This window comes from Lates calcarifer, linkage group LG4, assembly GCF_001640805.2.
Source record: "Lates calcarifer isolate ASB-BC8 linkage group LG4, TLL_Latcal_v3, whole genome shotgun sequence".
Lineage (NCBI taxonomy): Eukaryota > Metazoa > Chordata > Actinopteri > Centropomidae > Lates > Lates calcarifer.
Window position 1 is genome coordinate 18,551,535 of NC_066836.1, and position 17,056 is coordinate 18,568,590.

The window sequence follows — 17,056 nt, forward strand, 5'->3', positions numbered from 1 at the left end:
ACTGTTTGGGGTTTCTATTTATCCCTCTGTACCTCATACAAGGAAAGTCTGAATAATCTGGGGATTTTTCTTTACTCATTTTCTTTTGTTATTTTCCAAGGAAACACGGAAACACGGTGTGTTACTGGATGCAGAGTGAAAAACAACACAAAAAAAGTAAAAAAAAAAAAAAAAAAAAAAACAGCTTCTGCTCCAGATGCTGTAAAAATCCCCCATAGTTATCTGGAGGTCTTTTATTTTTTTTGCTTTGTGGAATCTCCCTTGTTATTGCTGCTGTGTTGTAGCGAATATACTCCATCACTAAAGAGGTGAGTGTGGGAATCAGCCTGCGTGAGGGAGCTTGCATATGGCATTAATTGAAAGGGGAGGCTCTGGAGGAGGGGCTTTTCTTGGAGGGTTGTCACAGGACTCTACCCCCATGGAAAGGAGCAAAGGATGGTTAGAAGTTAGAGGAAAGCGGGCGGTGATTGTTAGAGAAGCAGATCTAGACAGAGCCTGTTTTCTTGACTGCAGAGTAACGGTACAGACTTGCATGACGACTCCTTAGGATTCATGTACACTCGCTAGCCACTTGTAGTAGATAGTTTAATGTAAACGCCGCACTGCGATTGCACGTAGCAACATTTTAGTTCCCTTTCAACTGAAACACATAACAAGTTTTAAATGCAACGCTGTTTGATTTATGAGAAAACGATGGCAGCCGAAACAAGGAACGGCGGGAGTTCACTGAACAACAATAACTGCAAAGACCACCGCAGGAGAAAGTTACTGGTCGGAGTGGACCTCTTCTGCTTGTTTTTAGGTGAGTCTCCCGCTATAAAGTTATGCTGCTTATCGTTATCAGTTATCAATGACATTACTACGAGGACCCACTTTGCAGTAAATGTATACATTTGTTTCATTGTTAACTTTGCAGGACTGAAGATGTGTTCAAGTTGAGTTTAACTACTTTTTGCTCCTTTATTCATGTTGTCTTTCAGTTTTCCTACACGTGGCTATAACGTGATATTCCTTCTAATTTATTTGTGACATTTGAATACTGTATTATATGATTATAATATTTTAACTGACTAGAGTAATAAGATACTAAGACGCTTAACGTCATGCTAGCTAAGTTTCCTCTGAATAGTACAGCTCATAAAAGTGTCTTTTTTTTAATTGGTTAAAATTAATTGAAAATATCATTAAGAAACTGGGAAAACTCGTTCCAGCTTTTTATCATTTGTTAGCCAAATGATAAATGTTTTAGCAGCACCAGCTCCACACGAAGTGTTACTAAAGCAACAAGTGATGCCGCATTAGCAACTCTAGCCTACACACGTTACATATACATATTTTCCAGAAATTACTTCAGCATAGCTAGCCTGTGGATGATGTTTATTTAGCAAAATAAATAAAATAAATAAAAATAAAAATAAATAGCTGGGAAAAGGGAAACTAATTAATAAATTGCTCCAGCAGGGACACATTTCTTTGGTCTCCACCCACACCTGTACTGTACACCTCTACATTGACTCCTCATTATATTTTCCAGAATGGCTCACATTCTACACCAGCAGGAATTCCTCTGATCTCAACATCTGGCATAATATATTTTTGTGTGTATGTGTGTGTGTGTGTGTGTGTGTGTGGACTAATTAAGGGAAGTGGTGAAAAGGTCAGACCTGTGTGTGTGTGTGTGTGTGCATGTGTGCATGCATCAGCGCAGGTCCTGTGATGTTCAGCAGCTGTAGACATGGGGTTAAGGTTGTTATTGCAGGTGAAACATTTTTTTCACTTTGAAGTTTGAATCCAAAAGTCCCACACAAGGTTAGCCGCTCTCCTTGAGGCTCAAACCTTTGACTGTTCACTAATGTCCCTTGTTTATTTTCTTCTCTGATATGACCATATGTTTCCAATGTCTTGTTCTGTGGAACATAAGTGTAGGGTCAGGATCACAAACACCAAAGCAGCATTCAACTATGAAATAAAACTGGTGCAACCGCATGGGAATAGAAACCAGTCCAGCTATTGTTAAAATAATCCCACGAAAGGTCTACAGCATAAATAGTACTTTTCTGACACGCTATATTTAGTGTCAGCCCAGTTTTTTCTCTGTGGAGGGTAAATCCCCATGATTTGCTCTGTATGTACATACCTTCCCACAGAGAAGCTTGTCAACAAACCAGAAGTGTTCTTCTGGTGAAAGATGTGGTTTAAAGGGAATGACCACAGGGAGGAAATGGTGGGCCAGTGCTGGTAATCACCACTCCTCCATTCACTGATTACAGCTCTAGTATCGCTGCATCCAGGGATATCACTCCCCCGGTCTTTTGTGCACATGAAGCATCTCCAGTCAATGTGATCCCGGGTGACCACCAGTGCCAGTGAAGATAGCATTAGTCAGTGGACTGGAAGAGAACTGATTCAGAGATGGTTGAAACTAAATCCTGATGAATAATAATGAGGAAAGCAGAGGTATATTCTTTAGGTTTTTTTCCCCTCCAACTCCTGTTGAGGTGATCAGGTTCAGTTTACATTAAGCCGTAGCAGGTGGCTTTCATGTTTTCCAGTTAATCGCCTTACAACATTTCCATGTGCTTTTGCCCTGGTTCAGCACTAGATAGAAGGTAGTTAATCTGTCACACTTTAACCTTATATTTTTCAGTTTTGTGAACACAAATCATGGTGACCCAAGAAATCAGGTTAAGAATATCAGGAGTGGGAGTCATTTATGTTTCTTTAGGCTTGTGTCCCCAGGTGTGGGTGGTTTTTAGTGGCAAATAGTAGTTAGAAATCTCAGTGACAAATATCTTAAAATCCCAGCGAGTAAAACTGAAAGTGAAATAATCTTAAGTTTTGTAATTTGGTTTAACTGACCCTCTAAAAATAATAAACATTAGCTTGATCCCAAGCTCAACTAAGTGCTGCCAAGTTATACAGCAATTACGGGCATCAAGTGTATTTGTGAGTAATGTGTCACATGTGGAAGAGTTGAATCACAGACAATTAAAAATGGCACTGGAGCATTATCACTTAAAGGTTTCAATTTCAGGAAAGCATAAATATTGCCATAAAAATGTGTTATATTATTCAAAATAACAAAACATAAAAAGTAGGATGTGAGATTTATATGTGATTTAACACAAAGATTGGACTGAATAATGTCTGCATAGAAGAGGCTAATATTTTTGTGTAGACATGTATGTATGTTTATGCAGGCCACATATAAATGTCTGTGTATACTGTATATGTGGTATTTGCATGATTTATGTACATGTGAATTGTATGTGCATGTGTATTGTCAGCATTGTGTATTGTCTTGTTTATGTGCGTGTTTGTGAACAGATTGGTACATCTAGAATGTGAACTGTAAACCACCTTGTCTGTGTAATAGCTATTTATAGCCACTGGCAATTCAATGCAAATGCAGTTTTATTCAACCCTCCCTTCCACAGTGGAACTATGAACTAAGTTTTGCAGCAGGCCAAACTGACTGACGGACAGGGAGCAGGTTGTGCGTGGGGGGCTGCTGCGAGTAAAAACAACTGCATCTGTGTATACACCACAACTACCTCAGACATGTATACATTTCTACGCCAGACAGTGAGAGATCCCTGCAAGTGGAAAATGTGCGTCTGTTTGTTTTAACAGTCACACTCTGTGTTTTGGTGAATGCCTCCAAAATATGTTGGGGCTTTAATTCAGCGTGAGGGTTATACGTTGATTTTAGTTTCCACAAACTACATGGAACTGCCAGAGCTGAACTGGGAGAAAGGCAAAACAGACAAGCATAGGAAATTCTAACCAGTGGGTCTTAATAGTAAGTTTTCTACCATATTTTGATGTGAGACGGCGCTCGGTTACGTGCTGAAAAAGTCATCATCATTTTTCATTACAGTGTTTGCTTATTTTCAGTTAGGGCTCCCCAATTGATTATTAAGCAGACTACTTTAGGGCAAAACCCAATAGAAGACACCTGATGTTTACATTAAGAACTAAGAACTTTGTTTGTTTCTGTTGTCTTTGGGTTGATGTTGAGCTAATGTAAAAGACATATGCACGCTTGCTGACTGGTGTTGTTGTTGGCAGGACGAGGACACCCCCCACCCCCGGCCTTTAAAAGCGGGAAGGGAGGAAGAGGGTAGGAGGGGAAAATCCCAAGATGCCGTGTTCAGTGCTGATGCTGCACTGTTTAGGCGGATAGAGGAGGTCGGAGGAGTGAGCAGGGAAGAAAAAACCCAGCCGAATGTCTGGAAGACAGGACCTGACGTTTTTTCCGTCTTTCCAATCAGCTGTTTGAGGAACTTGACCTCGTGCAGGTTCCTTAAAAGCTGTGGACACTTTATTTCATCAATCCATTTGCCACATCTCTGTCTCTCTATATCAGTCTCTGCCCTTTGCCTCTTGCCATGTGGTTTGTATTGGGTCTCTTAGAGGTGTTTGCAGAGGTCAGGATTCTGGGGTTAACATGTTTCACATCCAGCATTTTCAGCCCTGTATGCTTTTTTTCCATTGAATGCTTTATATCAGCAGTTTGGGCAGCCTTTGTAAGTCCCTGTGCACGTGTACGGCCTATGTGGTTCTGCTTATGGCCAGGCTAAGCAAACTAAAGGATCAGACATTGAGGATTTATATACAGTGTATTTTTACTGTTAGAGAACTCAAAGACGTATCACTCTGCTGCTTCTTTCACCACCAGACTTGCTTCAGAGCCGACTGTAGCTCCGTCCAGGTATTTGTTTTAAGAACGAGAATGAAAGCGAGAAAGTTAATAATGTGAATCCTGCTGAATGTGGAGGGAAGGCCAGTATTCTGGAGTTCCCATCAAGCAGCAGAGCCCTGTCTGTAACCTGAGCTCAACCCAGCTGGACCTTCAAAGACCAGTCAGCTGTGTGTGTGTGTGTGTGTGTGTGTGGATACAAGGGGGTTGAGGGGCACAGCAGCAACTGAAGCCCGTATTGACATTTGGTTTGAGGAATCAAGCCCCCCTACCACCACCGCTGCCGCCACCGCCATCCTGCCTTCAGCAGCTCTAAGCACTGACCTCTGCACCCCAGTGCTTTTTAGCTTTTCGAGACAGAGGAAGAGAGCGTGTGAGAAAGAGCGTAGATGTTTGTTTTTCTTTGTATCGCCAGATCGCGGATTTATTCAAAGAGTGACTTGAAAGCTCCACCATCAGTTAAATGCCACTTTGAAGTGACTTGAGAGTGTGTTTTCCAAATTCTGTCAGAGATTTGAGGCATCTCCTGGGTACCACGTTCACACTCAAATTTCAAAGTCCTCCTCTGAAGCCTTTAGTAAATGGGGAAAATAAGCTGTCCTTTTTGGCTTGCAATGGAGTTACACCCACTCTGTGTTTGTTGTCAGGAGATAAATAAGATCTTTTTGCCACTTTAAGTGGCGAAACACACTAAATTGATCAGACGCAGACACCCCCCCAAGGCATCTTAAACTGGGCCTTTTTAAGTGCACTTGAAAGCCTCAGCAGGAAAGGAAGGAAGACTCCGATAGTGTTTGTGTTTTCTTCGTGTCAGTTAGCAGCAATGGTCTCTCTTAAGAACATGACACATCCAACCCTTTTAGCACTAACTCAGCCTGTTTGAGATCAGTTGATGCTATTCTAAAAATAAAAGGTTCACTATGTCTAAAACAATGATGTAGCTTTGATTTCAGCATTTATATCAACTGATTTTATGTTGTTTATTTAAGCTTTTCTAATGGCAGTATCAGTGACAGATAAGAAAACAGGATGAGATTCCTAACTTACAGTAAATTCACGTCTGCTGGGAGTTTTTAATTTGTTTGTATGACTGATGTCTGAGATCTCTGTCTGTCTGTGCCTTTGTGTGCGTCTCTGTTTGTCTTCCTGTTTATAATGTCCACTAATGAAGCTGTACACTTTTTGGGTTTTTAAGAGCTCTCTGACCTGCGCTCATATATCTATCCAACCATGCAGTGTTGCTTGTTGCCGTTTTTTTGCACAAATCGCCCTTCCCGCCTTACCAGAGAGGATTCTTCTGCAATGACAACAGCATCAGGCTTCCATATAAGAGCAGCACGGTGTCCACCACCGTGCTTACAGCTGTGGGCGTCACCGTGCCCGTGGTCTCAGTAAGTCCTGGTTTGGTGCAGCAAGAGAGCTAGAGAGCATATGGTGAGACGCTCTCATTTCATCCAGTGGTTGACTTGAGACACCTCAAAAGACATGATTGGTTTGACAGGCTCTGACTCACACTCAGTGGTGGACGCATGTTGTACCTCATTAACTATAAATTATGTATGCTGTACATTACTGCCAACCATTTTCCAAAGCATATCATTGTAAGCTTTCAGACAGATTTTCTACCCTATAGACAGCCATTGGTTTCCATTTATTTTACCACTGTCAGAATATTGATTAACTGTCAAAGTAATTTATCAAGTAAAAATACCAAACTTTGAAACAGTATTTTTGGAGAGCTGCAACTAGTACTCTTAGTACTAGTACACTTACAATTGACCAAAGCCTAAATATGAAAAGCTGAAATCAGTGAATTTTGTTTTTGTTTGTTTGTTTTTTCCAAATTTGCAGTTCAAGGTGAACTTGTTGGATTTCTTGCATGGTTTTTACCTAAATATCGTCATCTTCATCTACAGATGAAATTTTACCAGTTGTTATTGAGATGCAATATATAATAACTATAAGAGTTGGCCAAGAGTTGCTGCTCTTATGCCAGAACACTGCCAAATTAAACACCTTTACACTAGTAATTTTAGCTCTTGTAGTTAAAATACAAAAAAAAAAAAAAAAACACATTCTCAAGATCCACTTTCTTCCTGAGTTTTCATCTGCATTCTCTGATCTTCATATGCAGATGTTTTTTTTTTTTCTATCCTCATGGAGGTGGTACACTTGATGACAAGTGAATCCTGTCCATGACAACTGAGCAAACTCTAGTCATTAATTAGATGCTATTGAAAGCAGAAGGAATCTAGTAAGTGGAACTTGAGTTAAGATTTTTTGTTGAAAAACAACACACAAAACGATTTGCTGCAAATAAAAGATTTTTACTTGCTTTTTCCAATTTATGTTTCACTTTTGATCATGTAGAACAAGACATTCAGGACTTTAAGTGTCTTTAAGTTGTGAGCTAAATATTGCTAAATATCTATATAGCTAAATATCTACCACTTCATTGTCGTTCTCTAGTTAAATTAATGGAAACCAAAGCCAGCCTGAAGAGATTACCATAAAAATATATGGTATGCTTTGTAAGATGGCCAGCAGTAAACCATACATGGTTTGTAAAGCATACATAAAAAACACAGGTATGGTCCTTAAGTACATCCACAGATGAGTTCAGAAGGCCCACTTAATACTAAATATTGAACAAAGCTGGAGTCATTATTTCCTGATTAGTCACAGATAACAGCCACAGAATGACTTGAGCCAGTCCCAGATGTTCTCTGGTTACCTCTCGCTTGTACCTGCGACCTCTGTAATTTGCGTATCATTAACCCAGCACCTCCATCTCTCTCTCCCTCACCCATCCCCACCCCCTTCTTTCTCTCTGTGCCGCTCACTGCTTCTTCACACTAGCCGGTCTGCCTTTCTTGGTCATTGAGACCAGTGCTGTTCAGCCTTACCGTAGAGGGTTTTACTGCGATGATGAGTCCATCAAGTACCCGGCCAAAAATGGAGACACCATTAGCGACGGTGTGCTTAGCGCTGCTGGCATTCTTATCACCATCCTCTCTGTAAGTCACCTCACTTTGATCACTAATGCCATCACCACCTCTTATGTTTCAGCAGCCTTCACCATTACTAGCAGCACATTTACCACATCACTTCTCATCCGGAGTGCACACTGCATTGTAGTATTCCAGCTGTTGTAATTTTTTATGATGATTGTAACATTTTCAACAAAAAGATATCCTACTAATCTATAATAATGTAAATGATTTAGAGATTTTTCAACTGTTGAATCAATTACACTTGCAACATGTGTTCATGTTTCTCTCCAACCACATTCTACCTGCACTCATGTTCAGAGAAATACACTTGTGCACGCTCCATCAGAGGGATTTATCTAGCAGTTGACTCACTGTGGGTATAGACAGATTATCCTACATGATTACTGAAACAACACCTCTTCATACCTGTGCTATCAGCCCCTCTGATTGTCTCCAGCACATCCTAGATAACAACCAGTCAACAACATTTGTTCAAGGCTTTTCCTTTGGGGGCTTAAGATGACTCCGTTGATAAAGGCACTTGGGAAAGTGTTGAATTGCTTTTCTGTTTCAAGGCTCCTGGGAGAAAACGGTGAGGATGTGTCCAAACTCTGCTTGCTAAACTGTTCCCAACATCCTGTAATTCAAAATCATTTTTCCCCATTTGCCGCTGCTCAGAGGTGGAAGCCTAACACCCCTTCTACACCAGATGTCATTCTGCTCTTCCTTGCGTTGAAATGGTTCCATTTCGAGCTATGAATCTGTCCACTCCAGCCTCGTAACGGCTCTCACTTCACTCAAAATTTTACACAGATAACTGTGAATTCACCCCCCTTTGGACCAAAGTACAAGATTATGTTTTGGCCTGTAAGATTTCTCAGAATATCTCTGAGCACTCAGCAGAACTGTGGCTCAATACACCCACTGATGGAGAACTGCAGCCTCTGTTGTGCTGCTGCGGTCAGTCTACACAAGACAAAGTGTCAGCTGCATCCACCGCAGAGGTCCACTTCACATTTCTACTAAATTAGTATAGCAAAACATTGTGACATCAATACCCAATGGCCATGGTAAATACTTTGGGAGCCACTGCAAGCACCCTAGCAACAACCTAGCAACCACCTGGCCACCATAAGCATAGCACCAGTAACACTTTAAAAGCAATTAAGCAACTAACCAGCTATTGCCCTGGAGTCTTTTGTAAAACCGTAGCAGCTATTAAGCAACCATAAGCCAAACACCATTCACTTTCATCAGGTACCAACACACTTAAGCCACCAAGTAATTGGTAATGTGTCGGCAATGGACTAGCACAAATCCATTCCACACTTGAAAATCCTTCAGAAACTTTCCAGTGGCTCTATGGTGATACTCAGCACACAGCCTGTGCAGTTGTCACCTGGCAGATCTGTGGCCTTGCCTCATGGCATGGTCTCTCCATCAGCTCTCCCTCCTCCTTGAGAGCAGACTACTCTACGGGCTTGGGGCCGCAGGGGTTTTCATGGTGAGAAGGAGTCCTGGCCCCGTGTAATTATGGTTGACGCAATGGTTGTTCGGTTAAATACTGTAATTGGTGGGGTGGAATTGTGGTGAAGGCCCCAAACAAGAAGACTTTGCCAGATATCTCATTTTCCCCTGGCAAAACGTGACTCTACAATCCATCTCCCCCTCAGAGCGTTCTGCCAACCTTTGTGTTTTCTGAACCAGAAAACAACAACTTTAGGTGATTTAGTGCTTCATTTCCCCCTGAATAGAGCTCAAAAGCACAGAGGGCCACATCCTTTATAATTTATGGAGATCTCTTTTAGAGGAGAGGAAAGCACCATGGTGTCATTTTAGAAATACAAGACGTTTGACATAAGCCGCAAATCAGCGTCTTGCCCCCATGATTATCTCTGAGGTTTCAGTGCAACAGCAACATATCCTACAATGCCAATTCATTTATTCATTCACATAGTTAAATCTTTCACACAAGGGGAACCAGATGTGTTTTCTCCCCCTTCCCTCTCTCCCATGAAAGCAGCTGGGTTGTATCAAGCTGGCTCTAAAGGCCTGGATGGTGGAAACAACATACTCTATCAGCTTGTTAAATCTCCTTAAGGGCTATCCCTCTGCAGAGAGTGTTTCCCAGAATGAGACTTATTCCTGCGCCCCTCACAAGAATGTCTGATGAAACCAAGATACTAACATGAAAACAGCCAGGCATCCCTTGTGAAATCGGAGCCGTTTCAGAGAGACAGCCGGAGCGGTGAAAAACAAACGTGCCCCCGACGTGCGCCTGGTGGAGTCTGGCCACCAAAATCAGACACGTCGCCTAGCTCAGCGTTTCTGCTGATTAGAACCAGCGGTGCCTCCCCCACTCTCTCCCTACTCTTCCTCCTGCTCCAGTCTTCATTCCTCCTCTCACCTTCCTCTTTCTTCCCCTTTCTCCACCTCATTTGCACTCCTCTTGCCCTTTTTTTTTTTGCATACTCTTTTTGCTTTCTATCCTCCCCCCTGTCACTGTACTTTAATCCCTCTACTTTCTCCCTGGAACTCTCCTACACTCTCTTTATCACTCCTCTCTCCTACTTTCATTTGCGAGTGGCTGGAAGACAACGGGGGAAAAAGGAGGGTTGGGAAGACGTTTTTGAGCTTTAACAGCTGTTGTGAGTTATGGCTATCCACCTCCCCCTAAGTGCGCCTTACCCGTCAGTCGTCGGTTTTAGACGGTGGTTTATTTACACACTTACAGAAAACTATACATGGCGGACAGTTTGAGTCGCCTCCCACATTGCCTCACTGTTTTCTCCCATAAGTGGAATAGCACAGGTAAACACATTTTAACTGTAAAGTAGCCCTTTCCAGACCACTTCAGAGGAAATCACTGTGTTCCATTTTTGTTCATTATAGCATCTTGATCATGAAAAATGCTATTTCAGTCATATATATATATAACTCATATTCTCCACTCTGAACATCAGAGGTCAGTATGGCCTGGTCCCAAAAGTCCATTTCCACAGACTTTTATGCACATTTCTAATCAATCAGCAAGAGCTTAGTGCTGTTGCTCCATGAAACTGACAATTGTTTGAGGGTTTGTTCGTCAACATTTTTAGACCCTTCTACACACTTTTTGTAAGCCAGTAATGCTGAAGGAATTACATCAAGCAAAACCTGCATTAACTACTTTTAATAGTAAAAAGGAATGAAAAAAAAGTGTGAGCATTAAACTGTCAGTTATGTATTAAGTTACATGTGAAATATATAACCAGAAAGAAAATCTTCTGTCCAAGTTTCAAAGTTCTGTCCCATTCCTCATAAAGTATTTTGGCCCTCCTGCACTCACACATTTTCACTGAGCACTCAGGAGATGTGGAATAAGTATTTGAGAATTAGGATGGAAGTTGAAACTGGGACAACATCAAAAACCTAATTTTAACGACATCTCTGTCTCTTCCGTCCGTTCAGATCATCATTGGAGAAAGCTATAGGATCTACTTTCTGAACGAGGGATCCAAGTCTTTCGTAGGGAACCCCTACATTTCTGCTCTCTACAAGCAGGTTGGGGTGTTCATCTTTGGTTGTGCCATCAGTCAGTCCTTCACTGACATTGCCAAAGTGTCAGTAGGCCGCATGCGCCCACATTTCCTCGATGTGTGCAAACCTGACTTCTCCACCATCAACTGCTCCCTGGGCTACATCACTGACTACCAGTGTCAGGGGCCAGAAAGCAAAGTTCAAGAGGCCAGGTATTGTAACAAATTAAGAAGTATTTTATGTAAAATGTGTTGTTCACAGATTATAAGGTGTAGTAAAATGCTGGTTGTCCTCTGTTCTCCTCAGGAAGTCTTTCTTCTCTGGACATGCATCATTCTCAATGTACACCATGCTTTATTTGGTGGTGAGTTACTGAATTGTTTTTAATATGCATACACACATGTACTGTGAACACACAATACATAAACACACAATTCTGTCTCTTCACCAGTTCTACCTGCAGTCTCGTTTCACTTGGCATGGAGCCCGCCTGCTGCGCCCCCTGACCCAGTTCACCCTCATCATGATGTCTTTCTACACCGGCCTGTCCCGTGTCTCTGATCACAAGCACCACCCTACTGATGTCCTGGCAGGTTTTGTACAGGGAGCCCTGGTGGCCTACTGCATAGTGAGTAGTTACATTATGTTTAATTTTTGTAATGTACTATATCAGATAAGATTGTCCCTATAAATTATTTTTAACTGTCAAAAATCAGTTATGAAATGTAATGGGAACCAGTGCAGGAATTTAGAACTGGGGCCCATATGGTCAGTTTTTCTTGTTCATGTTAAAACATTGTGGTATAATCAGTGTTAAGAAAGGAATAAACCTTATAGTACACCAAAAGCAAATGTTACAGTAATGTGAGGAAATAAAGGCATGAATAACAGACTCTGTTTCTGTACAAGGTAGAATAAGGTTGTTATTACTTTGTAAAAACAGGACTGAAGCATTAATCATACCTGACCTAGAAGCCTGAAAATAAGGTCAGAGGTTACTGATATTTTTGACAGAGGCAGTGAAGCAGGTAAGATCATCCAGAAGGTTGCGCTTCTATAGATTTGTCTTGTTTCTAAATTGACATTTTTGTGTCAGATATGGGAATTGTATAGGTAAACTGGTGCATACAATTGGCAATTGTTAGCATAATAATGATTATAAATTATAATGGAGAGAGGCTGCATGTAAATAGAAAACAGAAGGGGACCTAATGCACGACCTTGGGGAACTCCATAGCTTATGTGCAAGGAAAAGGGGGTGAAATTACCAACAGAAAACTGAAGAAGGGGGCAAGGGCGGTTATGATGATTGAGATGTTCAGGGATTTTTGTTCTGTCCATCCACAGGTATTCTTTGTGTCAGACTTGTTCAAGCCCAAAGGTAGACGTTCTACCCTACTGCCAACCCCAGTGAAGAAAGATCTTGTTCCTCCAGCAGACATCAGAGAGCGAAGCAACCATCTCATCATGGCATAGAAAGACTGCAAACTGAATGTATATAACCCTGACCTGTGCCATGCAAATCACTACTATAGCCACTGGTCAATACTGGATATAATAACCTCCAACAATCTGGATAATGCAGATAAACATGGAATCTTGAACATCTCAAAGGGTTAGAGGAGGCTATGGAAAAGCAGTCAAGCAAGTTATGCTGTCGGAATGGAAATTTTCATCTTTTTCCTCAGTCTCACCAGACATTTTAATGTGGAAAAGAGAGAGAACCAGGGATATCTGTCCCTCTTCCTCTGTTGTGAAAGAGATCTGCCTTGTAGATTCTCCACTGCTGTCAAGGCCTTTCCGTTGGACTAAAGTCTGAAATGAAACAAAATAGAGACATGGCAGCTGTAAACAAAGCTCTGTGGAGCTTTTGTGCCTTCTTCCTTCGGCTGCATCCAGCATGGGAGCCAAACTCATATTCCTGCCACTCTCTCACTGTGTGACTAATAGAAACAGATCAAAAGAAAAAAACAAATTCCTTGATTTGAGGAAGGATATTGTTTTAGTTTGGTTTTACTACAAACACAAGTATTGTACGTATGTGTGATTTATAGCACTATTTTAGCTAAACTCAGTACTGTTTGTCACCACTTGAATGATTCTGAAGTGAAGCTTTTGAAAAGCTTTGTAAGCCATTGTAAGTTTTTATTATGTCCATAATGTAGTGTTCCTCAGAAGGTGCACATGAGTTACAGTAGGTGGAAAGTACAGTGAGGGCGTATGTGTTGGATGTGGGCCTCTTTCTGCTGGGCAGGACGAGCCCCCACTGAGCCATTTAATGAAATGCCTGTCTGTTATATGTACCAGACGGGCGCTCACAAGTGTTAGGTCAGAGTGTGTGTGTGAGAGTGTGTGAGAGTGCTGGGTGTGTCCTTTGCGTATGCTCGTGTGTATGTCTCTGTGTGTGTTTGGGTGAGGCCTTTCTGTGTGTGTCTTAATGTCATGTCTATATATTTCAGTGTTTATAGCCTACAAGTGTGACTCTCTCCAACCAGAGAGCAGGCACCTGCTCCAACAGACACATGTTACTCGAGACTGAAACACTGTGGAAAAAAGCATCATATACAGTATACATATTTTACTGTTACTAATCATTGTGATTATTCACATTACTGAGAAATCCTGTGATATACTGTATACTATACAGACATTTATACACTCACAAACAAGACAGGGACTAGAGCAGTGGATATAAACAGTAGCTTTTCAGTATAAAAGCTCAATTTAGCAAAACAGTAAAAGACACAATTTATTACTTTGGCACAATGTAACTTCTTAATATCTCATAAAGTCTTGTAAAGTAATACAACAGGGGTAGCAATGAGACTGTGTATTATAATAGATGAAATCATTACATTGAATTTTAAAGTGATAATCATGCTAATATGTTTGCATGATATTGATGTAATTAACTAGTATTAATAAAACCACTGACTGAAAACATCATCCTAATGTATTTTTAAGTCACTGAGACAAACATTGATCTGACACCTACATGGAAACTAGTCCTTTCTTCATACATGTCTTGAAAAATCTGCTATATACAGCATCAGAAAATTCTGCATGCTACCATTCATTGTACAATACTGTACAGTGTATATATACAGTGAGAAATGCCCACTATGACTTTGTGTCGAGACCTGTGTAAATGTAAAACATGCTGCTTTAAAGAGGCAAAGCTTGGCAGATGTCATCCAGTAAAGTTGACAACTTGTGAAAATTAAGTTTTATTAAAAAACAAAGCTCTCAAAGTAGACAGCTTCAGTACATTTTTATAAAAAAAAAAAAGCCTTCCAATATTTTTGTAATGTTGTGAAATTTTGTACAATGAAACTGTAAGACGTATCAAAGATAAAGTGTCTTTAATAAAACACAAAAGATGAAAAGCAGTGTACTGTGATGTTTATTGTGGTGTTTATTTTATACTTCTGCATGACAGAATATCTATCTCTGACTGTTCTATAATTCAGTAGCTGGTCAGCTGTGCGTGTGATGTAGAGATCTGGGCGTGGGGCAGTGGTAGACTTCCATGCTCAACTTCCTGTGGGGAAATACTGTACATTCCAGGCTTTAACCCCTCTCCCCAACAGCCCTCTGGAATAATATAGACTCCACACAAACTATGCCAGAGTGTACATTCACATATGAGAACGCTTAGAAGCAATGTAATTTTCCTTTAGCGTCCTGTGTTATCCTTTTAGGGTGTTTTGTCTCCACAAAATGTATATATACCATGCTATATATACAGTGTAGACATCCACAGGTTGTACCATGTAACTCAAGGTTATGTGCCAGCATATCATGAGCTGGGTTTTGGGCCAGTGTGCTCACATGGTATCCTAATCTGATTGATTTCACTGTGGGCACATTGCCCAGCAGATTAGAGTTGATTAGTTTAATAAGCTGCAAAATGTGTTTTGTTTTTATTACCATGCCACGGGTGATACTATTGTGTAGCAGCTGCCTTTTGTTATGACTACTACTAAATGACTGTTTCCAGCTTCTTAATTGGGCACAAGACTACACCCTAGCGTGCCCTGTGGTAGAGGTTAGTTGTTTTTCTTTTCAGCCATGTTATCTGGCTCTAGAAATAGCAGTGTAGGTCAGCCAGTCAAGCCATTTAGTCCAAACTAAAATATTTCAACAACTATTGGATGGATATATAAAATTAATTTATGGACCCCATAGGATATAGTCTACTGACTTTGCTATTCCCCTCTGGCACATTTCCAGTGGATGAACCCTAATGACTTTGGTGAGCCCCCTGATTTCTCATCTTGCACCATCAGCAGGCCAAAATTTTCCCTTATCCAGTAAAATGTCTAAAAATTTTCTTCATAGGTTGTCAGAAATTTGTACACATATTCATGAGCCCCTGACAGGGTCTGGGTATCCATAGCTTTGGTGACCCCCTGATTTTTTCTGTGGCAGTGCTAAAAGGCTGCTTTGCATTCATAAATGAAATGTCTCAACAACTATCAGATGGACTGACATGAAAGGTCATTTGTAAAAAGATGATCCCTTAACCAGTTATGTATGGTGCTAACAACCAGTAAACATTTCATTTAGTATGGTTTATGACCAAATACCTGCAGAAGTTGCAGGTGCAGTTTGAGGCTAATGTTAGTATACCAACACACTAAACCAAGATGGTGAAAATGCTAAAAAAAAAAAAAAAAAAAAAAAAAAAAAAATCATGTAATTGTGAACATGTTAGCATGCTGATGTTAGCATTTAGCTCAAAGCTTTGCCTCATGGTGCCACTAACATCCAAGGAGTGATTCATTGTTGTGTTATTTTCTTGCAGTTTGCACTACTAAACTACTTAATAACTGTTTCCAGTGTCCTAGTTGGGCACAATACTACAATCTAGAGGCTGTGTGTGTGACCTTTGGTAGACATTTGTGTGTTGCTGTTTTTTTTCTTTTTTCAATTATGGTAACTTGTTACCATCCTCTGAGTTTATAATTTCCAGCTCTTTCTGCGTCTTCCTCTCCAAACCAAACACGGAGTGTGTTTGATCACATGAAGGTGTAAAGACATTCTCTGCTACCAAACATGGCAGTGCCTTTAATTCCCTGAGTGTTGCTGTCTCTGTTCAGCAAATGTCCAGATCTAGTGCCAAAGGCTTGACATAGTGTTTATCCTTGTGAACCAGTCCTGACCCACTCCATTAAACCATCAGCGGTGAAAGATTTTCTCAAAGATATATTCAGCTATAATTGAAAGTGATAGAGGGCGCAGGCTGGGTATATTTTCAGTATTAACCAGACCAACAAATGGCACAGTCCTATGTTTTTTCACGTTTTCAGCTGGACCCATTTTTCTCACTGGGAGTCAAAGAGGCTTTCTTGATCAGCCGCGCTTAACATTCTAATATTGGAATCCTTTTCATGTGGCTTGGAGGGAAAAAACAGTTGTTGTGTTTTCCCACCGCAGTTTAACCCCCATTATTTGTGAAGTAATTATCCTGTGTTATTTACAAATTCTTCTCATGAACTCTGTAGCACTGTTGTGGTTGCTCTGAAGTGATCAACTATTCTCTTTCTTGTTTACCCCCTACACACACAAACACACACACACACACACAAACACAAACACATGCATGCGCACACACTTAAACCGCCATCCCCTCTTCCACTAAGACTGTTGTCAGATTAAAGTGATGTATTTTCTCATCACACAGACACATTAGGCTGCTTACTCTGGCTTTATAGAGTTGTCTTTTTACGATGTGTGAGCTGTTTCTGGCTGTTCCTGTTGTGCTTTGGTCTGACCATTAAGGGAAAACAACAGTAATCCATTTAGGCCTATAGTTTCTCTAAGACATGGTTAAATTAAA

The 17,056-nt window shown here is 40.8% G+C and overlaps 1 protein-coding gene across 2 annotated transcripts; it reads left to right on the top strand.

Moving 5' to 3' along the window:
- The first annotated feature begins 370 nt into the window (after positions 1-370).
- LOC108883848 (phospholipid phosphatase 3) lies at positions 371-14,600 on the top strand. Of its 2 annotated transcripts, none has more exons than XM_018677372.2 (6): positions 371-802; positions 5,939-6,093; positions 11,146-11,426; positions 11,521-11,578; positions 11,666-11,842; positions 12,562-14,600. In XM_018677372.2, the coding sequence occupies exons 1-6, from the start codon at positions 664-666 to the stop codon at positions 12,688-12,690; spliced, it is 939 nt and encodes a 312-aa protein (XP_018532888.1). In that variant the 5' UTR covers positions 371-663; the 3' UTR covers positions 12,691-14,600. The 2 variants fall into 2 exon arrangements, with proteins under 2 accessions (XP_018532888.1, XP_018532887.1); XM_018677371.2 differs by lacking the exon at positions 5,939-6,093 and adding an exon at positions 7,562-7,719 and having other exon boundaries at positions 376-802.
- Positions 14,601-17,056: the final 2,456 nt, after the last annotated feature.

What these genes read in the sequence shown, in the direction of transcription:
- LOC108883848 (XM_018677371.2), top strand. Translation starts at nt 664, where the DNA reads ATGCAACGCTGTTTGATTTATGAGAAAACGATGGCAGCCGAAACAAGG. An exon ending in AGCAAAGTTCAAGAGGCCAG is followed by an intron (nt 11,427 to 11,520) that starts GTATTGTAACAA and finishes TGTTCTCCTCAG; the next exon opens with GAAGTCTTTCTTCTCTGGAC. An exon ending in ACACCATGCTTTATTTGGTG is followed by an intron (nt 11,579 to 11,665) that starts GTGAGTTACTGA and finishes TCTCTTCACCAG; the next exon opens with TTCTACCTGCAGTCTCGTTT.